The sequence below is a fragment of the Ranitomeya variabilis genome, chromosome 4 (genome assembly GCF_051348905.1).
Source record: "Ranitomeya variabilis isolate aRanVar5 chromosome 4, aRanVar5.hap1, whole genome shotgun sequence".
In the NCBI taxonomy this organism is placed as follows: Eukaryota; Metazoa; Chordata; class Amphibia; order Anura; family Dendrobatidae; genus Ranitomeya; species Ranitomeya variabilis.
This window is the reverse complement of record NC_135235.1, coordinates 431,476,961-431,491,857: the sequence shown is the minus strand read 5'-3', so window position 1 is coordinate 431,491,857 and position 14,897 is coordinate 431,476,961. Positions and strand designations below refer to the sequence as shown.

Below are 14,897 nucleotides of genomic sequence, written 5' to 3'. Positions count from 1 at the left end.
TACGACGGATGCGTCGAAATTTGGCGACACGTCGTCTCAAAAAAACGTAGATTGTAACGTTTTTTGTCTCCGCCTAAAAAACGTGTCGCGACGCATCCTGCGGCATACGTCGTTGGCTGCAATGGAAGCCTATGAGCGACGGATGCGTCGGGACACGTCGTACGACGCAATGCAGCGCTGCAATACGTTTTTTTTACACTGAGCATGCTCAGAAGAAGTATTTTGTTGCCAATTGGTCAGACACCCCCAAATCTATATAAACCTGGCCTGGGCCTTGAACCCCACATATGCCAGCAAGACACAGAGAAGCAAAGAAGCCTGCCAGCAAGAGCCAGCCTGCCACAAGACCCCAGCCAAGCACAAGACCCCAGCCAGCCTGTCACAAGACTGCAGCCAGCCTGCCACAAGACTCCAGCCATCCTGCCACAAGACTCCAGCCATCCTGCCACAAGACTCCAGACATCCTGCTACAAGACTCCAGCCACCATAGCCAGTGTGAGTATTGCAATTTTAGTGTGCATCTGTGTGCCTGTGCATTTCTGTGTGTATGAGGTACTACTGACTACAACAAGAGCTTAAAACCTGAAGAGAACCTGAGGCCTGCCATCGTCCTGCACCAGCCAGTGCCATGCTAGAGTCCAGATCCACCATGATGCCAGCCACTGTGAAGACCTGCTGCTTCAGCCAAAGGATTGTCAGCCTTTTGTATGTGTGTGTGTGTATGCGTCTTCTGATTGGTTTCACCTTTCTGCCTTTGTTGTACATATGTGTATTTGCATAAAGCTATGTGCGTGCATGTGTATGTGTGTATTTTTGGACGGTTGTGTGCTTTTGTATCATGTGCCTGCACCATATTATGCCTTTGCCAATTTTATGCCTGTTCATGTGGGAGGGTATGTGTCCATGTGCAGGATTGCATCAGGATGTGGTCAGGATTTTCCATCAGTATTTGTACGCCAAAACCAGGAGTGGGTGATAAAAGCAAAAGTGTGCCTGTTTTCGTATTATACTTTACCTAATTTTTACACTCCTGGTTTTGGCTTACAAATACTGATGGGAAATCCTGCCCAAATTCTGATGCGATCCTGAATGTGGACACATACCATGCATGTTTTTTGGGTACGTCTTGTTGATGGCATGTGCATTTGTCCATGCTGTATAATTGGTTATTTGCCTTTTTCTGATGTATTGACTGTATAGTGGTCTGTGCAGCATGTGGTTTAAATTTTTTTTTTTTTTTTTTTTTTTTTTTTTTAAATCTGATGTGTTTTTTAAAAAAGTCTAGCGGTGTGCAGCTTGTGGTTTGAATGTGTGAGTGTGGGGTTTTTCTATTTAATAAAAGTGTTGAATTTTTTTTTATTACAGTTATAACCATTTGCAGTTGAAGTACTTGTATTTAAAATAAAGAGCATGTCAGCTCCTTGTGATTTTTAAAAAAAAAAGTGCAAAAAAAAAATTATAATAAAATGTTTATTAAAAAAATGTCCGTAGTATTATTTCATAAAGGTAAATTTAAAACTGGTGTATGTACCAATGGTTACACATGCAATACAGGGTTGGTTGAGGGCTCATTTTTTTTAATAAAGGTTAACCTGTAAAGTATTTTTTTTTTTTTTTTGGGGGGGGAGAGGTTATTTATTTTAAATAAAATGTGTCAAATATATTTTTTCATGGTGTTAACATTAAAAAATTTTGTTTTTTGGGACATGGAAATGAATGGTATAACGTGCAACTTTTTGGGGGGGTTTTGGTGTTCACCTGTATGAACATTTCTGACATCATTTTAGTAGGGTGTTTATCATTGAACATTACCTAGTTCAGGGGGTGGTCTAACTATAGATCCATTATACATATAACAGATAAACCAGGACCGCAGCCGCTGCCCACCAGGACACAGCCGCTGCCCACCAGGACCACAGCTAAAGAGCTAGAAGTAAGTTTTGAAGACCCCAATCTGCTACTTCAATGTGTCGAGCAGATTGCAAGTGTGTCTTTAACTTACAGAACCACCAGGACACAGCCGCTGCCCACCAGGACACAGCCGCTGCCCACCAGGACACAGCCACTGCCCACCAGGACACAGCCGCTGCCCACCAGGACCACAGCTAAAGAGCTAGAACTAAGTTTTGAAGACCCCAATCTGCTACTTCAATGTGTCGAGCAGATTGCAAGTGTGTCTTTAACTTACAGAACCACCAGGACACAGCCGCTGCCCACCAGGACACAGCCGCTGCCCACCAGGACACAGCCACTGCCCACCAGGACACAGCCGCTGCCCACCAGGACCACAGCTAAAGAGCTAGAAGTAAGTTTTGAAGACCCCAATCTGCTACTTCAATGTGTCGAGCAGATTGCAAGTGTGTCTTTAACTTACAGAACCACCAGGACACAGCCGCTGCCCACCAGGACACAGCCGCTGCCCACCAGGACACAGCCACTGCCCACCAGGACACAGCCGCTGCCCACCAGGACCACAGCTAAAGAGCTAGAAGTAAGTTTTGAAGACCCCAATCTGCTACTTCAATGTGTCGAGCAGATTGCAAGTGTGTCTTTAACTTACAGAACCACCAGGACACAGCCGCTGCCCACCAGGACACAGCCGCTGCCCACCAGGACACAGCCACTGCCCACCAGGACACAGCCGCTGCCCACCAGGACCACAGCTAAAGAGCTAGAAGTAAGTTTTGAAGACCCCAATCTGCTACTTCAATGTGTCGAGCAGATTGCAAGTGTGTCTTTAACTTACAGAACCACCAGGACACAGCCGCTGCCCACCAGGACACAGCCGCTGCCCACCAGGACACAGCCACTGCCCACCAGGACACAGCCGCTGCCCACCAGGACCACAGCTAAAGAGCTAGAAGTAAGTTTTGAAGACCCCAATCTGCTACTTCAATGTGTCGAGCAGATTGCAAGTGTGTCTTTAACTTACAGAACCACCAGGACACAGCTGCTGCCCACCAGGACACAGCCGCTGCCCACCAGGACACAGCCACTGCCCACCAGGACCACAAAACGATGTCCTCTTCTGACAGCCCTCCTCCACAGCAACAGCGTGTATCGGTAAGTTAACACAAAATTTTTTTTTTTTAAATTTCTTTAAATTAAATTTTTATGGATAACTACATGCATACATTATGTTTCAACAGGAAGCTGAATCAGATGAGGAGCTGTCAGAAGGGGGCGAGACGGGTGGAGAGATGCAAGTGGAGGAGGAACCAAGTGTAAGTAGTGGTGAAACAGTTGCTTCGCACATCACACTGCACCATACACAAAACAGATTACTAAACACCTGCCTACCTTAACTGAGAATTTGTTTCCTTCATTTCAGGCTGCTGCTGCTGCTCCTGCTGCTGCCGCTGAAGGCTCTCCCAGACAGTCCCAGAGTCGGCGGACTCGTCGCCACGGTCGGCCATCAGTGAGTTTTTTTTTTGGGGGGGAGGGGGATTCTATTGGTACTTTAGTATTTCAGTGTACTAATTTGTTTGTTTTCCTTTTTTTTTTTTTTTTTGACACAGGCTTCACAGCGTGCTCCCGCAGAAGAGGAGGATGATGATGATGACATTGACATCGATTGTCTCATCGAGGAGGTTCGCGAGCGGGAGCCGCTGTGGAACATGGCTGACCGCAGGCATGCTGATACCGGTGTCACCCGTCGGCTCTGGGACGAAGTGTGTCGCAACCTGTTTCCAAGGCGGGAGAGCCTTCATCCTCAGCAGCAGAGCAAACTAGGTAAGTATTCACTTTCCAGTGATGTTTTGAGCTGACTGTAATGTATTGCATTTACCAATTTTTTGTATTTTCTTTTGATTCTTGTCTTCACAGTTGGAAAGGTTAGGAAGCGGTGGCGGTCACTGAGGGATCGCTTTAAGAGGGAATTCAATGATGAGATGAAGGCCCCGAGTGGCTCTGCAGGAAGGAAGAGGAGCAGATATAAATATGGCCAGGCCCTCTCCTTCCTGAGGCGAACCATGCTAAGCAGAGTGTAAGTATTCTACAGCCCAATTATAACCATGTTAACCTGTCTACTTAGTTTGCTTTCAGTCAGGGCTTTTTCATTCCAATGTATTAATTTCTTTTGTTTTTTCTTTCACAGCACCTTCTCCAGCCACCGGGCGCCTGCATCTTCCTCTGCGCCCTCTGAAGCGATCCCTCCTGAGTCCGCCACTGAGGGCCACGTCGGTAGGCCCCACACCTCTGTCCCCTCCTCTGACCCCTCTGTCCTCTCCTCTGACCCCTCTGTCCCCTCCACTTCATCCGCCCCAAGCAGTGGAGCATTATTGCAGGCTTCATTGCTCGCATCTGATGCTGAACAGTTAGCGTTCCCTTTACCCCACCCCTCTGATCCTGCCACCTCGACACCACCATTAGGTTCGTGGCGGCAGCGCCAGAGGGGTCAGGAAAGGAGCTATGCTCCTGAGTTCTTACACCTGAATGCATCCTTCCAAGGCTCTTTCAAAATTTTGGGAGAGCAAGTGACTGCTGGTTTCAACATGGTGCAATCACGCATCAGTGAAACAAGCCAGGAAACCAGCAGTCGCTTGGATAGGCTGCATTCAGCTGTAAGTCCCGATCCGGCCAACCTTTTTTTCCAATCCATGCTCATGAGCATGGAGAAGCTTTCTTTTGAGCAACAGATGCGGGTAATGAATACCTGCCATAATGCTGCACTGCAGGCCATTAATGAATCGACCCACACACCTCACCGCACCTCCACTCCAATTCCACACCAGGCCCCATTTCCACACCATACCCCCCATTACCAAACCCAGCCCCAATACCCACACCAGCAGCATTACCAAACCCAGCTCCAATCCCCACACCAGCACCATTACCAAACCCCACGCCACTCCCACTACCCTACCCAGTCACAATACCCGACCCAGTCCCCACAACAATCCCGGCCCCTAGACCAAATTACTTCCCCAATGTTTTCCTTACTGAACTTTTCTCTTCCACCTACCCCAACACCACCCCCCTCTGGTCAGCCTCTTGGTTTAACCCCCACTTCCACTGCACCCCAAACAAGTAGGGTTTCCCCACCTATCGACGTGGTCCAACCTTCCGGCACATCCTCCTCTCATATCTCCACCCAACACTTTGAAAATTTGTAAAGTGTGTAAATAAGATTCTAAAAAATGTTCTAATTTTTCTATAAAAATGTTGGAAAATATATATATATTTTTTTTGCAAAACAAAAAAAAAAAAAAAAAAAAAGAGTTAAAATAAAATTCGGATTACAATTCTACTCTTTGTGTGTGTGTGGATTTATTAAGGTAATATAATAAAAAAAGGTTTAATAAAAACAAACACCAGACATGTAAAGGGTATAACATAATGGTTTTACTAGCAAGAAAACCACGCTTTTGGGCCTTTTTTTTTGGGGGGGGGGCAGAAACACTTTTTTTACATAACCAAAACACATGGGAAACAGGTTACACATGGGAAACAGGTTACACAATCATGTCTTGCCACGGGATCCGCCCGACAGGTGAGACAAAATAATCGGCAAACTGGTCCCTCATCCTTGTAACTGAACTTGTAGAGCGAACCGAGCTGCTGCGGTAGTCCCACAAGGTGGTCTCCAACTCTTCATCATCCAAAGAAACGGGCTCCTTTGACAGGACAAAGTTGTGGAGCACCACACAGGCTTTAACTACCTCGTCTATAGTTGTTGTTTTCAGCTTGATAGCCGTCAGCAGAACTCGCCACTTCGCCGTCAATATGCCAAAGGAACACTCCACTACTCTTCGTGCTCTAGTAAGCCGGTAATTAAAGACCCGCTTGGTATGGTTTAAGTTCCGGCTACTGTACGGTTTCAGTAGGTGCAGCGACAGTTGAAAGGCTTCATCACCTACAAAGACATATTCCAGGGCTGGGTCATTTGTTCCTGGCAGTGGTCTGGCTGGCGGGAAATCGTAGCTCTCTCCATAAAGGCAACGACCCATCGGAGAGTTTTTAAACACTTGCGAATCATTGGACCGTCCATACGCTCCAATGTCCACGGCAAGGAACCTGCAGTTGGCGTCTGCAATAGCCATAAGGACGATGGAGAAATACTTCTTATAATTATAATACTCCGATCCTGTTCCTGCCGGTTTCGCAATCCTTATGTGTTTCCCGTCAACTGCACCCACACAATTAGGGAAATTGCAAATTTGCTGAAACTCTTCAGCACTTCGCAACCAGATTTCCGTGGATGGTTGGGGGATATACTCTGGTTGCAAAGTGGTCCAAACAGCCCGACATGTGTCCTTCACTATTCCAGAGATAGTTGAAATGCCCAGCCTGAACTGATAATGGAGCGAAGTCATAGATTCACCCGTAGCTAGGAAACTTTATAAAAAAAAAAAAAAAAAAAATGTTAAAAATTGTTTGTCTGTGCAATTTTTTATAATATGGCACTGTTAATTTTTTTTAAAATGACAGGAGACCCAATAAAACCAGCATGAATCCGGTGTAAAAAAACAGTGGAATGTCCGCCAAGAAAACCCAAATTACATGCTGCAGAAAATAGTGCGCAATATGTCAGCGCAGTATTGTCTGCAGCATGTAATATAACATTCAAAATGACCAATGACAGGAAAAAAGCAGTTGCATGTCATCAAACCCAAAAAACCCAAAAAAAAAAAAACTGCAGAAAATGCAACGCAATATTTCAGCGCAGTATTTTCTGCAGTCTGTTATCTAACATTCAATATGAGCAATGACATTTAAATAAAGCAGTTGAATGTCCGCCAAGAAAACACAAACTACATGCTGCAGAAAATAGTGCGCAATATGTCAGCGCAGTATTGTCTGCAGCATGTAATATAACATTCAAAATGACCAATGACAGGAAAAAAGCAGTTGCATGTCATCAAACCCAAAAAACCCAAAAAAAAAAAAACTGCAGAAAATGCAACGCAATATTTCAGCGCAGTATTTTCTGCAGTCTGTTATCTAACATTCAATATGAGCAATGACATTTAAATAAAGCAGTTGAATGTCCGCCAAGAAAACACAAACTACATGCTGCAGAAAATAGTGCGCAATATGTCAGCGCAGTATTGTCTGCAGCATGTAATATAACATTCAAAATGACCAATGACAGGAAAAAAGCAGTTGCATGTCATCAAACCCAAAAAACCCCCCAAAAAAAAAACTGCAGAAAATGCAACGCAATATTTCAGCGCAGTATTTTCTGCAGTCTGTTATCTAACATTCAATATGAGCAATGACATTTAAATAAAGCAGTTGAATGTCCGCCAAGAAAACACAAACTACATGCTGCAGAAAATAGTGCGCAATATGTCAGCGCAGTATTGTCTGCAGCATGTAATATAACATTCAAAATGACCAATGACAGGAAAAAAGCAGTTGCATGTCATCAAACCCAAAAAACCCAAAAAAAAAAAAACTGCAGAAAATGCAACGCAATATTTCAGCGCAGTATTTTCTGCAGTCTGTTATCTAACATTCAATATGAGCAATGACATTTAAATAAAGCAGTTGAATGTCCGCCAAGAAAACACAAACTACATGCTGCAGAAAATAGTGCGCAATATGTCAGCGCAGTATTGTCTGCAGCATGTAATATAACATTCAAAATGACCAATGACAGGAAAAAAGCAGTTGCATGTCATCAAACCCAAAAAACCCAAAAAAAAAAAAACTGCAGAAAATGCAACGCAATATTTCAGCGCAGTATTTTCTGCAGTCTGTTATCTAACATTCAATATGAGCAATGACATTTAAATAAAGCAGTTGAATGTCCGCCAAGAAAACACAAACTACATGCTGCAGAAAATAGTGCGCAATATGTCAGCGCAGTATTGTCTGCAGCATGTAATATAACATTCAAAATGACCAATGACAGGAAAAAAGCAGTTGCATGTCATCAAACCCAAAAAACCCAAAAAAAAAAAAACTGCAGAAAATGCAACGCAATATTTCAGCGCAGTATTTTCTGCAGTCTGTTATCTAACATTCAATATGAGCAATGACATTTAAATAAAGCAGTTGAATGTCCGCCAAGAAAACACAAACTACATGCTGCAGAAAATAGTGCGCAATATGTCAGCGCAGTATTGTCTGCAGCATGTAATATAACATTCAAAATGACCAATGACAGGAAAAAAGCAGTTGCATGTCATCAAACCCAAAAAAACCAAAAAAAAAAAAAACTGCAGAAAATGCAACGCAATATTTCAGCACAGTATTTTCTGCAGTCTGTTAACATTCAATATCAGCAATGACATTTAAATAAAGCAGTTGAATGTCCGCCAAGAAAACCAAAACTACATGCTGCAGAAAATAGTGCGCAATATGCCAGCGCAGTATTTTCTGCAGCATGTAATATAACATTCAATATCAGCAATGAAATAAAAAAAAGAGGCTTACCGCAGGGTCACCATCAGCCGCTCCGCCGGTGTGATGGCAAGCCTCATCCTTGTATCCTGTCTTCGGATGACATCCTCCAGTTTTGCAAGCAAAAAATCAAAATGTTCAATCCTCATCCGCACGTAGTTGTGGAATTTGTGTGGATTGTGCCGCAACTCCAGGTACAGAGTGGACTGGACACCCCGGGTCATCCGTAGTTGATTAATCGGATGAATCCACATTCGTCTTCGTCTCCGTTGCTGCAGAAGCATCCTACGCCTTTCCGCTGCCGCCTCCTTCTCCCGCACTATGATATCCAGGCGATTTGTCTCAAAGATAACGTCGGTAACCAAACTAGCAATCCTCCCAAGAACACCTTCCATCGCTGCCACAAAACTAAAACCCACAAAGATGGGCTGTAAATACAGTACTATATAGTTTTTCAAATTTTCCAGTAGCCAATCAAATTTTGGGAGCCTCCCCTTTTAAAAACGGATCCGTCGGAAAAACGGATACAACGGATGGTAAAACGGATACAACGTATGCAACGCATCCAGTATTTTCGACGGAAACGTTTAGCGGATTTGCGACGGATCCGTCGAAATGCTGGATGCGTGGCATACGTTTGTCACCGTTTTTCAATTTTTTGACGCATCCGTTTTTTCGGCAAAAAAACGGATTTGCGACGTAATGCAGTAAACGCTAGTGTGAAACTAGCCTTAATATCCATCCCTGCCTTAGCATGCTCAGAGTGCTGTTGCAAATTATTTCCGTTATTGACACATTTGCTTATACACTGTATGTCACCTCTATGATTAGTTGAAGTGACGCATCATCACTGGAGAAGCAGAAACAGAGATCCCATGGAACAAAGAAATTATCAGCACAGAATCGGTGGATGATTTGGAAGGTGGGTAAAGCTTTTTTTGTTATGTTTCATAAATACTCAGTAAAAATTTTAAGTAGATACATCCAAAACTTTGGAATATTTTTATTTTTGCAAATATCCGCATAAATTAAATCTAGAAAATGTGCTCTAAATTATTCTGCATGTGAGGTCTTCAAAAAACCTCTAAGGAAAATACACAAATTCCATCTGCCTTGCTCCACACAGGGATTTCAGGAAAGGCATAAGCACTCAGGTTAAAAAAACACAATTAAAGTAGTATTTCTGTGTATAGTAAGGAGAGCACAAACAAGCCCAAACAGCTTGAGCGGATAAGTATTGTGTTCATCCTGGCAGATGAAGAGAAAATTCTTCTCATGTAAGTATTGTAATGTGATAGAAGAAAAGAAGATGTGTGTCAGATGTGTGACGTAGATCTCTGGATTGTTTGGGTTCACAATATGGTTAGGTTTAGCTGTAAATTTAGTCAAAACATGGTGGTTGACTTCTAATAATTCTTAGAAACTAAGTTCTCTGTTACTAAAACTCCAACAAGTTAATTTGCACATGTTCCTGATGTGTTCACCTCTTAGTCTCTTCATTTGTGTCTAAACTAATGATTTGTCTGCAGCAAAATACAATTTTCTTTGATTTATATTAATATTCTATTTATTCTTATACAACCAAAGCAGGAGCGAACGTACAATTGGTGCAAGCTGGGCAGCCGGCTAAAGACGTAAGGTGTTCCACTACCACAGATGGAATTGTGCACTGTGATGAGTTATTGGACTGCAAAGGACCCATACATTGTTCTTGCTGAGGCCCTCTTCTGACTTTGTCTGCTCCTTCACCAAGGTTCTATTCATATGAAAAATACAGAGGTTCATAACTAACATAGGTGATATGCGCATACAGAGTAAAAGACTGGTAGAGGTGGGCTGCAGAGGCTTACAGTCTACAAGGACAAGATATAGAAGTGGAGGGTATACGTTACTTATTCAGTTGTGTAATGGTACTAAGATTATTGTTTTCAGGTTAATTTTTGTACTTTTGGCTAGTGTTAGAAAGTCTGATGTGCTGGGATAAGAAGTTCCCGAGAAATGGGCATACAAAGTAATTTTGAAGACAAGCATGTACCAAGCAGACTAGATGAAAAGCTTTAAGGGGGTCTTGCAAGGAGCAAGAATCACATACAGTACAGACCAAAAGTTTGGACACACCTTCTCATTTAAAGAATTTTCTGTATTTTCATGACTATGAAAATTGTACATTCACACTGAAGGCATCAAAACTATGAATTAACACATGTGGAATTGTATACTTAACAAAAATGTGTGAAACAAGTGAAATTATGTCTTATATTCTAGGTTCTTCAAAGTAGCCACCTTTTGCTTTGATGACTGCTTTGCACACTCTTGGCATTCTCTTGATGAGCTTCAAGAGGAAGTCACCGGGAATGGTCTTCCAACAATCTTGAAGGAGTTCCCAGAGATGCTTAGCACTTGTTGGCCCTTTTGCCTTCACTTTGCGGTCCAGCTCACCCCACACCATCTTGATTGGGTTCAGGTCAGGTGACTGTGGAGGCCAGGTCATCTGGCGTAGCACCTCATCACTCTCTTTCTTGGTCAAATAGCCCTTACACAGCCTGGAGGTGTGTTTGGGGACATTGTCCTGTTGAAAAATAAATGATGGTCCAACTAAACGCAAACCGGATGGAATAGCATGCCGCTGCAAGATGCTGTGGTAGGCATGCTGGTTCAGCATGCCTTCAATTTTGAATAAATCCCCAACAGTGTCTGCAGCAAAGCACCCCCACACCATCACACCTCCTCCTCCATGCTTCACGGTGGGAATCAGGCATGTAGAGTCCATCCGTTCACCTTTTCTGCATCGCACAAAGACACGGTGGTTGGAACCAAAGATCTCAAATTTGGACTCATCAGACCAAAGCACAGATTTCCACTGGTCTAATGTCCATTCCTTGTTTTCTTTAGCCCAAACAAGTCTCTTCTGCTTGTTGCCTGTCCTTAGCAGTGGTTTCCTAGCAGCTATTTTACCGTGAAGGCCTGCTGCACAAAGTCTCCTCTTAACAGTTGTTGTAGAGATGTGTCTGCTGCTAGAACTCTGTGTGGCATTGACCTGGTCTCTAATCTGAGCTGCTGTTAACCTGCGATTTCTGAGGCTGGTGACTTGGATAAACTTATCATCAGAAGCAGAGGTGACTCTTGGTCTTCCTTTCCTGGGGCGGTCCTCATGTGGGCCAGTTTCTTTGTAGCGCTTGATGGTTTTTGCCACTGCACTTGGGGACACTTTCAAAGTTTGCCCAATTTTTCGGACTGACTGACTTTCATTTCTTAAAGTAATGATGGCCACTCATTTTTCTTTACTTAGCTGCTTTTTTCTTGCCAGAATACAAATTCTAACAGTCTATTCAGTAGGACTATCAGCTGTGTATCCACCAGACTTCTGCACAACACAACTGATGTCCCAACCCCATTTATAAGGCAATAAATCCCACTTATTAAACCTGACAGGCCACACCTGTGAATTGAAAACCATTCCCGGTGACTACCTCTTGAAGCTCATCAAGAGAATGCCAAGAGTGTGCAAAGCAGTCATCAAAGCAAAAGGTGGCTACTTTGAAGAACCTAGAATATAAGACATAATTTCAGTTGTTTCACACTTTTTTGTTAAGTATATCATTCCACATGTGTTAATTCATAGTTTTGATGCCTTCAGTGTGAATTTACAATTTTCATAGTCATGAAAATACAGAAAAATCTTTAAATGAGGTGTGTCCAAACTTTTGGTCTGTACTGTATGAGAAGACGTAAAAGGAATTAGGAGGCTACGGCAGACATGTATAGACCAGGGCAAGTTGTAGACAGCCTTGTATCTCACTGCTGTTATTTTAATATGCATTCTATGGATGGATGATTGGTAGCAGCATGACGTGGGCTGTGATGAACTTTTGAGTCCTCAAGTGGCCTATAAGACAGGGCAAAACAAAGGCTATACAGAGGAAGAAAACTTGAGACTTGTGAGGCTACAAGTGTAGAGCCATTGACTGTGATGATGATTGGGGTCCCAAGTTAACAGAGAGGAAGTCGGTGAGCAGCATCAGAAGGTGGAATGGCATCAGCAATGAAAGTAAATATAGACCTATTATTTTATAAAGGGGAATATAGAAACGGAAAAGGAGTTGCCCGAGTAGAGCACAGACCCTTCAAGAGGTTACTTAAATAAAGGTTTAGTGGCATGGTGGAATCTGAAATAAGGTTTTAGATGGTCAAAAAGGAAATTGAAGAACAGGTGTAAGAATAGAGAAAATGTAGTTAAGTTGCATGTGATGTTTTGAAATAAAAAAAACAAACCCTTTTCAGAAATCTTAGCTAACCCACTAGAAGCTTGCCTTACACATCAACTAAATGTTGTTTTTTCCAACTAATTTCCGAGGATGAAGGTAAAAAGCATCTGGCATGTAGAATCCTACAACCGTGACCCTTAGTTCCATTGATAGTTACTCCCTGCCTGAGATTTTCTACTGCAACCAATAGTCCTATTTCTATTGAAATCAATTAATTTTAGCAAAAATATTTCCAGAAGAAATTTGTGGTCACTGAAAGAGATAGTTTTCTTATTTCCCTGGGTAGCATTACACTTTTATCTGATCCTTTTTCCAATAAATTTGTATTGAAATTTTTTATGTTAACTTAGGGAGGGAAGGGAAATTAGGGAAAAGGAATAAATAGGAAGGAAGGATAAGGGATAGCTGGAGGGAAAGGGGTAAACAGAGGAAAAGAAGGGAAAGGAGAGGAGGGAAAGGGAAAGGACCCCTATACAAATAGCGGAGAGATAGGGTTTTCCTGCGCATAGGATTTCTCGAGTCGTTTAGTGGGATGATTTCCTTTTTTGAATTGTGGCTCTAGACAAGTCTTTGAACAGAGTTATTCTGTCATCCGGAGATGCAAGGATTCTTGAATTTCTTGTCAGGGCAAGAAGATCGTTCCTTACCCACCCATGGTAAAATGACAGAATAACGTCTCTTGCTATATTTGGAGGGAGAGAGCATGGTCTAGGGATTCTAAATGCCCTCTCATCCAGTTTTTTACTTTGGTATTAGGTAACAAATCAGATATCATTGCAGAGATATAATATTTTATTTGAGAGGGCTGGACCGATTCTGGAATTCCTCTAATTTACAAGCTCTTCTTTTCTTTTAAAATCTTCGTAGTTAGCTAAGCCGTCCTTAAAAGAGAGAATATCTTTTTTAATTTTTTCCAGTGAATCCGAGATTAAAGAAGTATTTTTGGCGTCCTTTGAAAGTGGAGATACAAAATTTTTGTTTGTCTTATAAAAGGGTAGAGGAGTGTCAGGGGTCTTGATAGAACTTGGTTTGAGGATTTTGACAATATGTGATAGAGTGTCTTTAAGTAGCTTTTTGATAAAGGTCTCGGAGGCCTTTATTTCATCTGTTTGTTGACAGTCGGATGACTTTGTATTGGTCCCAGGTAAAATTATCAAATTATCATCAGTACCTAAGCCCCTTCCTGTGATGTCTGCTGATGTTAGAAACGCTTTACAAATTTTAATCATAAATCCTTCAGATGGAGAATTTTCAGAAGCGGGAATATTGTCCACTAGAGGTGAGTTGAAGGGACACACCTTCAGACTCCATAAGAATTTGCTTCACATTAGAGTCATCTGTATTTAAGTGCTTTGAGAAATTTTCTGGGAGATCGGACTTCCTGGGATCACTAGAATCCTCTGAATAGGAATGTAGAGATGAAGTATCAGAAGAATTTCCCTCATAGAGACACTCACTCCTCTCAAGAGAAGAGGCGTCTGCCACGTCAGTAAAGTCTTCTGAATGGACACTCTCTAGGTCCTCATGAGAGCCAGAGGAGATGTCTGATTCAGAGTTTGAGACATAGGAGGGAACCATTGGTTCTGAATGATCCTCTAAGTCACTGTTGCTATCTATAGTGGAGGTAGATTTAGTATTTATTTTTTGAAATGGTACAGTAAAACGTCTAGTTACATCTTTCATAGAATCTAGCCATTCCCTTTGCGAATCTAATAAAGGTTTTAATAAATCATTGGAGCTTGACCCATTAGGGTAGGGGTAATTATCATGAGGTGTTACAACAATTATATCAGCATTCTCACACAACTGTGCAGGAGGACCTATGGTGTCAAACAGCTGTGTCTTTTCAGCAGTGTCATCTATGGAGATATCACATAATCCCCTTTTGCCATCTTTAGAAATGTCATGTGTCTCCATTTTAGAGCAGGGTCACCAGCTATTATAGCTCTCATCTGAACGCTCTAATGTATGTTTTGATTCTGTTGACTTGACCCCTATACCTATCCAGCTTCTGTCTGGTATTTCCATATATGTCTTGTCCCCCTGCATATGCCCCAAGATTTTAAAGTTTTTATAAGTGGGTTTAGGGGTGGCAAAACTCTTTGGAAGTCGATAGAGCTGCTGCATACCGTAGCTGAATGGCAGCGCAACCCTCATCCTTCTTCCTCCTCAGTGTGGGTGTCACAGGTCAGAGTGAAGCTTTCTCAAGTCCCTGGCAGTGTAGCAAGGCTCCAGGGAGACTCGTCCCTGTCAGGGCCTGCCGCAATTCTGCATAATTTTTCA

At 42.5% G+C, this 14,897-nt stretch overlaps 1 protein-coding gene and 1 long non-coding RNA gene across 2 annotated transcripts in view; both read left to right on the top strand.

Moving 5' to 3' along the window:
• Positions 1–1,855: 1,855 nt before the first annotated feature.
• LOC143765096 (uncharacterized) lies at positions 1,856–5,365 on the top strand. The gene is made up of 6 exons (XM_077251422.1): positions 1,856–3,063; positions 3,150–3,224; positions 3,332–3,418; positions 3,519–3,732; positions 3,826–3,985; positions 4,097–5,365. Exons 1-6 carry the CDS (start codon positions 2,896–2,898, stop codon positions 5,112–5,114), a joined length of 1,722 nt encoding a protein of 573 aa, XP_077107537.1. The 5' UTR covers positions 1,856–2,895; the 3' UTR covers positions 5,115–5,365.
• Positions 5,366–9,172: 3,807 nt separating this feature from the next.
• The window catches only part of LOC143768979 (uncharacterized), a 150,456-nt gene continuing 144,731 nt past the window's right edge, over positions 9,173–14,897 (top strand). Inside the window, exon 1 of the long non-coding RNA XR_013214145.1 lies at positions 9,173–9,271. This is a non-coding gene — a long non-coding RNA (uncharacterized LOC143768979). The remainder of the gene's footprint in view (positions 9,272–14,897) is intronic.

Excerpts from the sequence above, each read along its gene's own strand:
- LOC143765096 (XM_077251422.1), top strand. The coding sequence starts at position 2,896 with ATGTGTCGAGCAGATTGCAAGTGTGTCTTTAACTTACAGAACCACCAG. Across the intron at positions 3,225-3,331 it reads AAGTGGAGGAGGAACCAAGT|GCTGCTGCTGCTGCTCCTGC; the intron begins GTAAGTAGTGGT and ends CCTTCATTTCAG. Across the intron at positions 3,419-3,518 it reads GTCGCCACGGTCGGCCATCA|GCTTCACAGCGTGCTCCCGC; the intron begins GTGAGTTTTTTT and ends TTTTTGACACAG.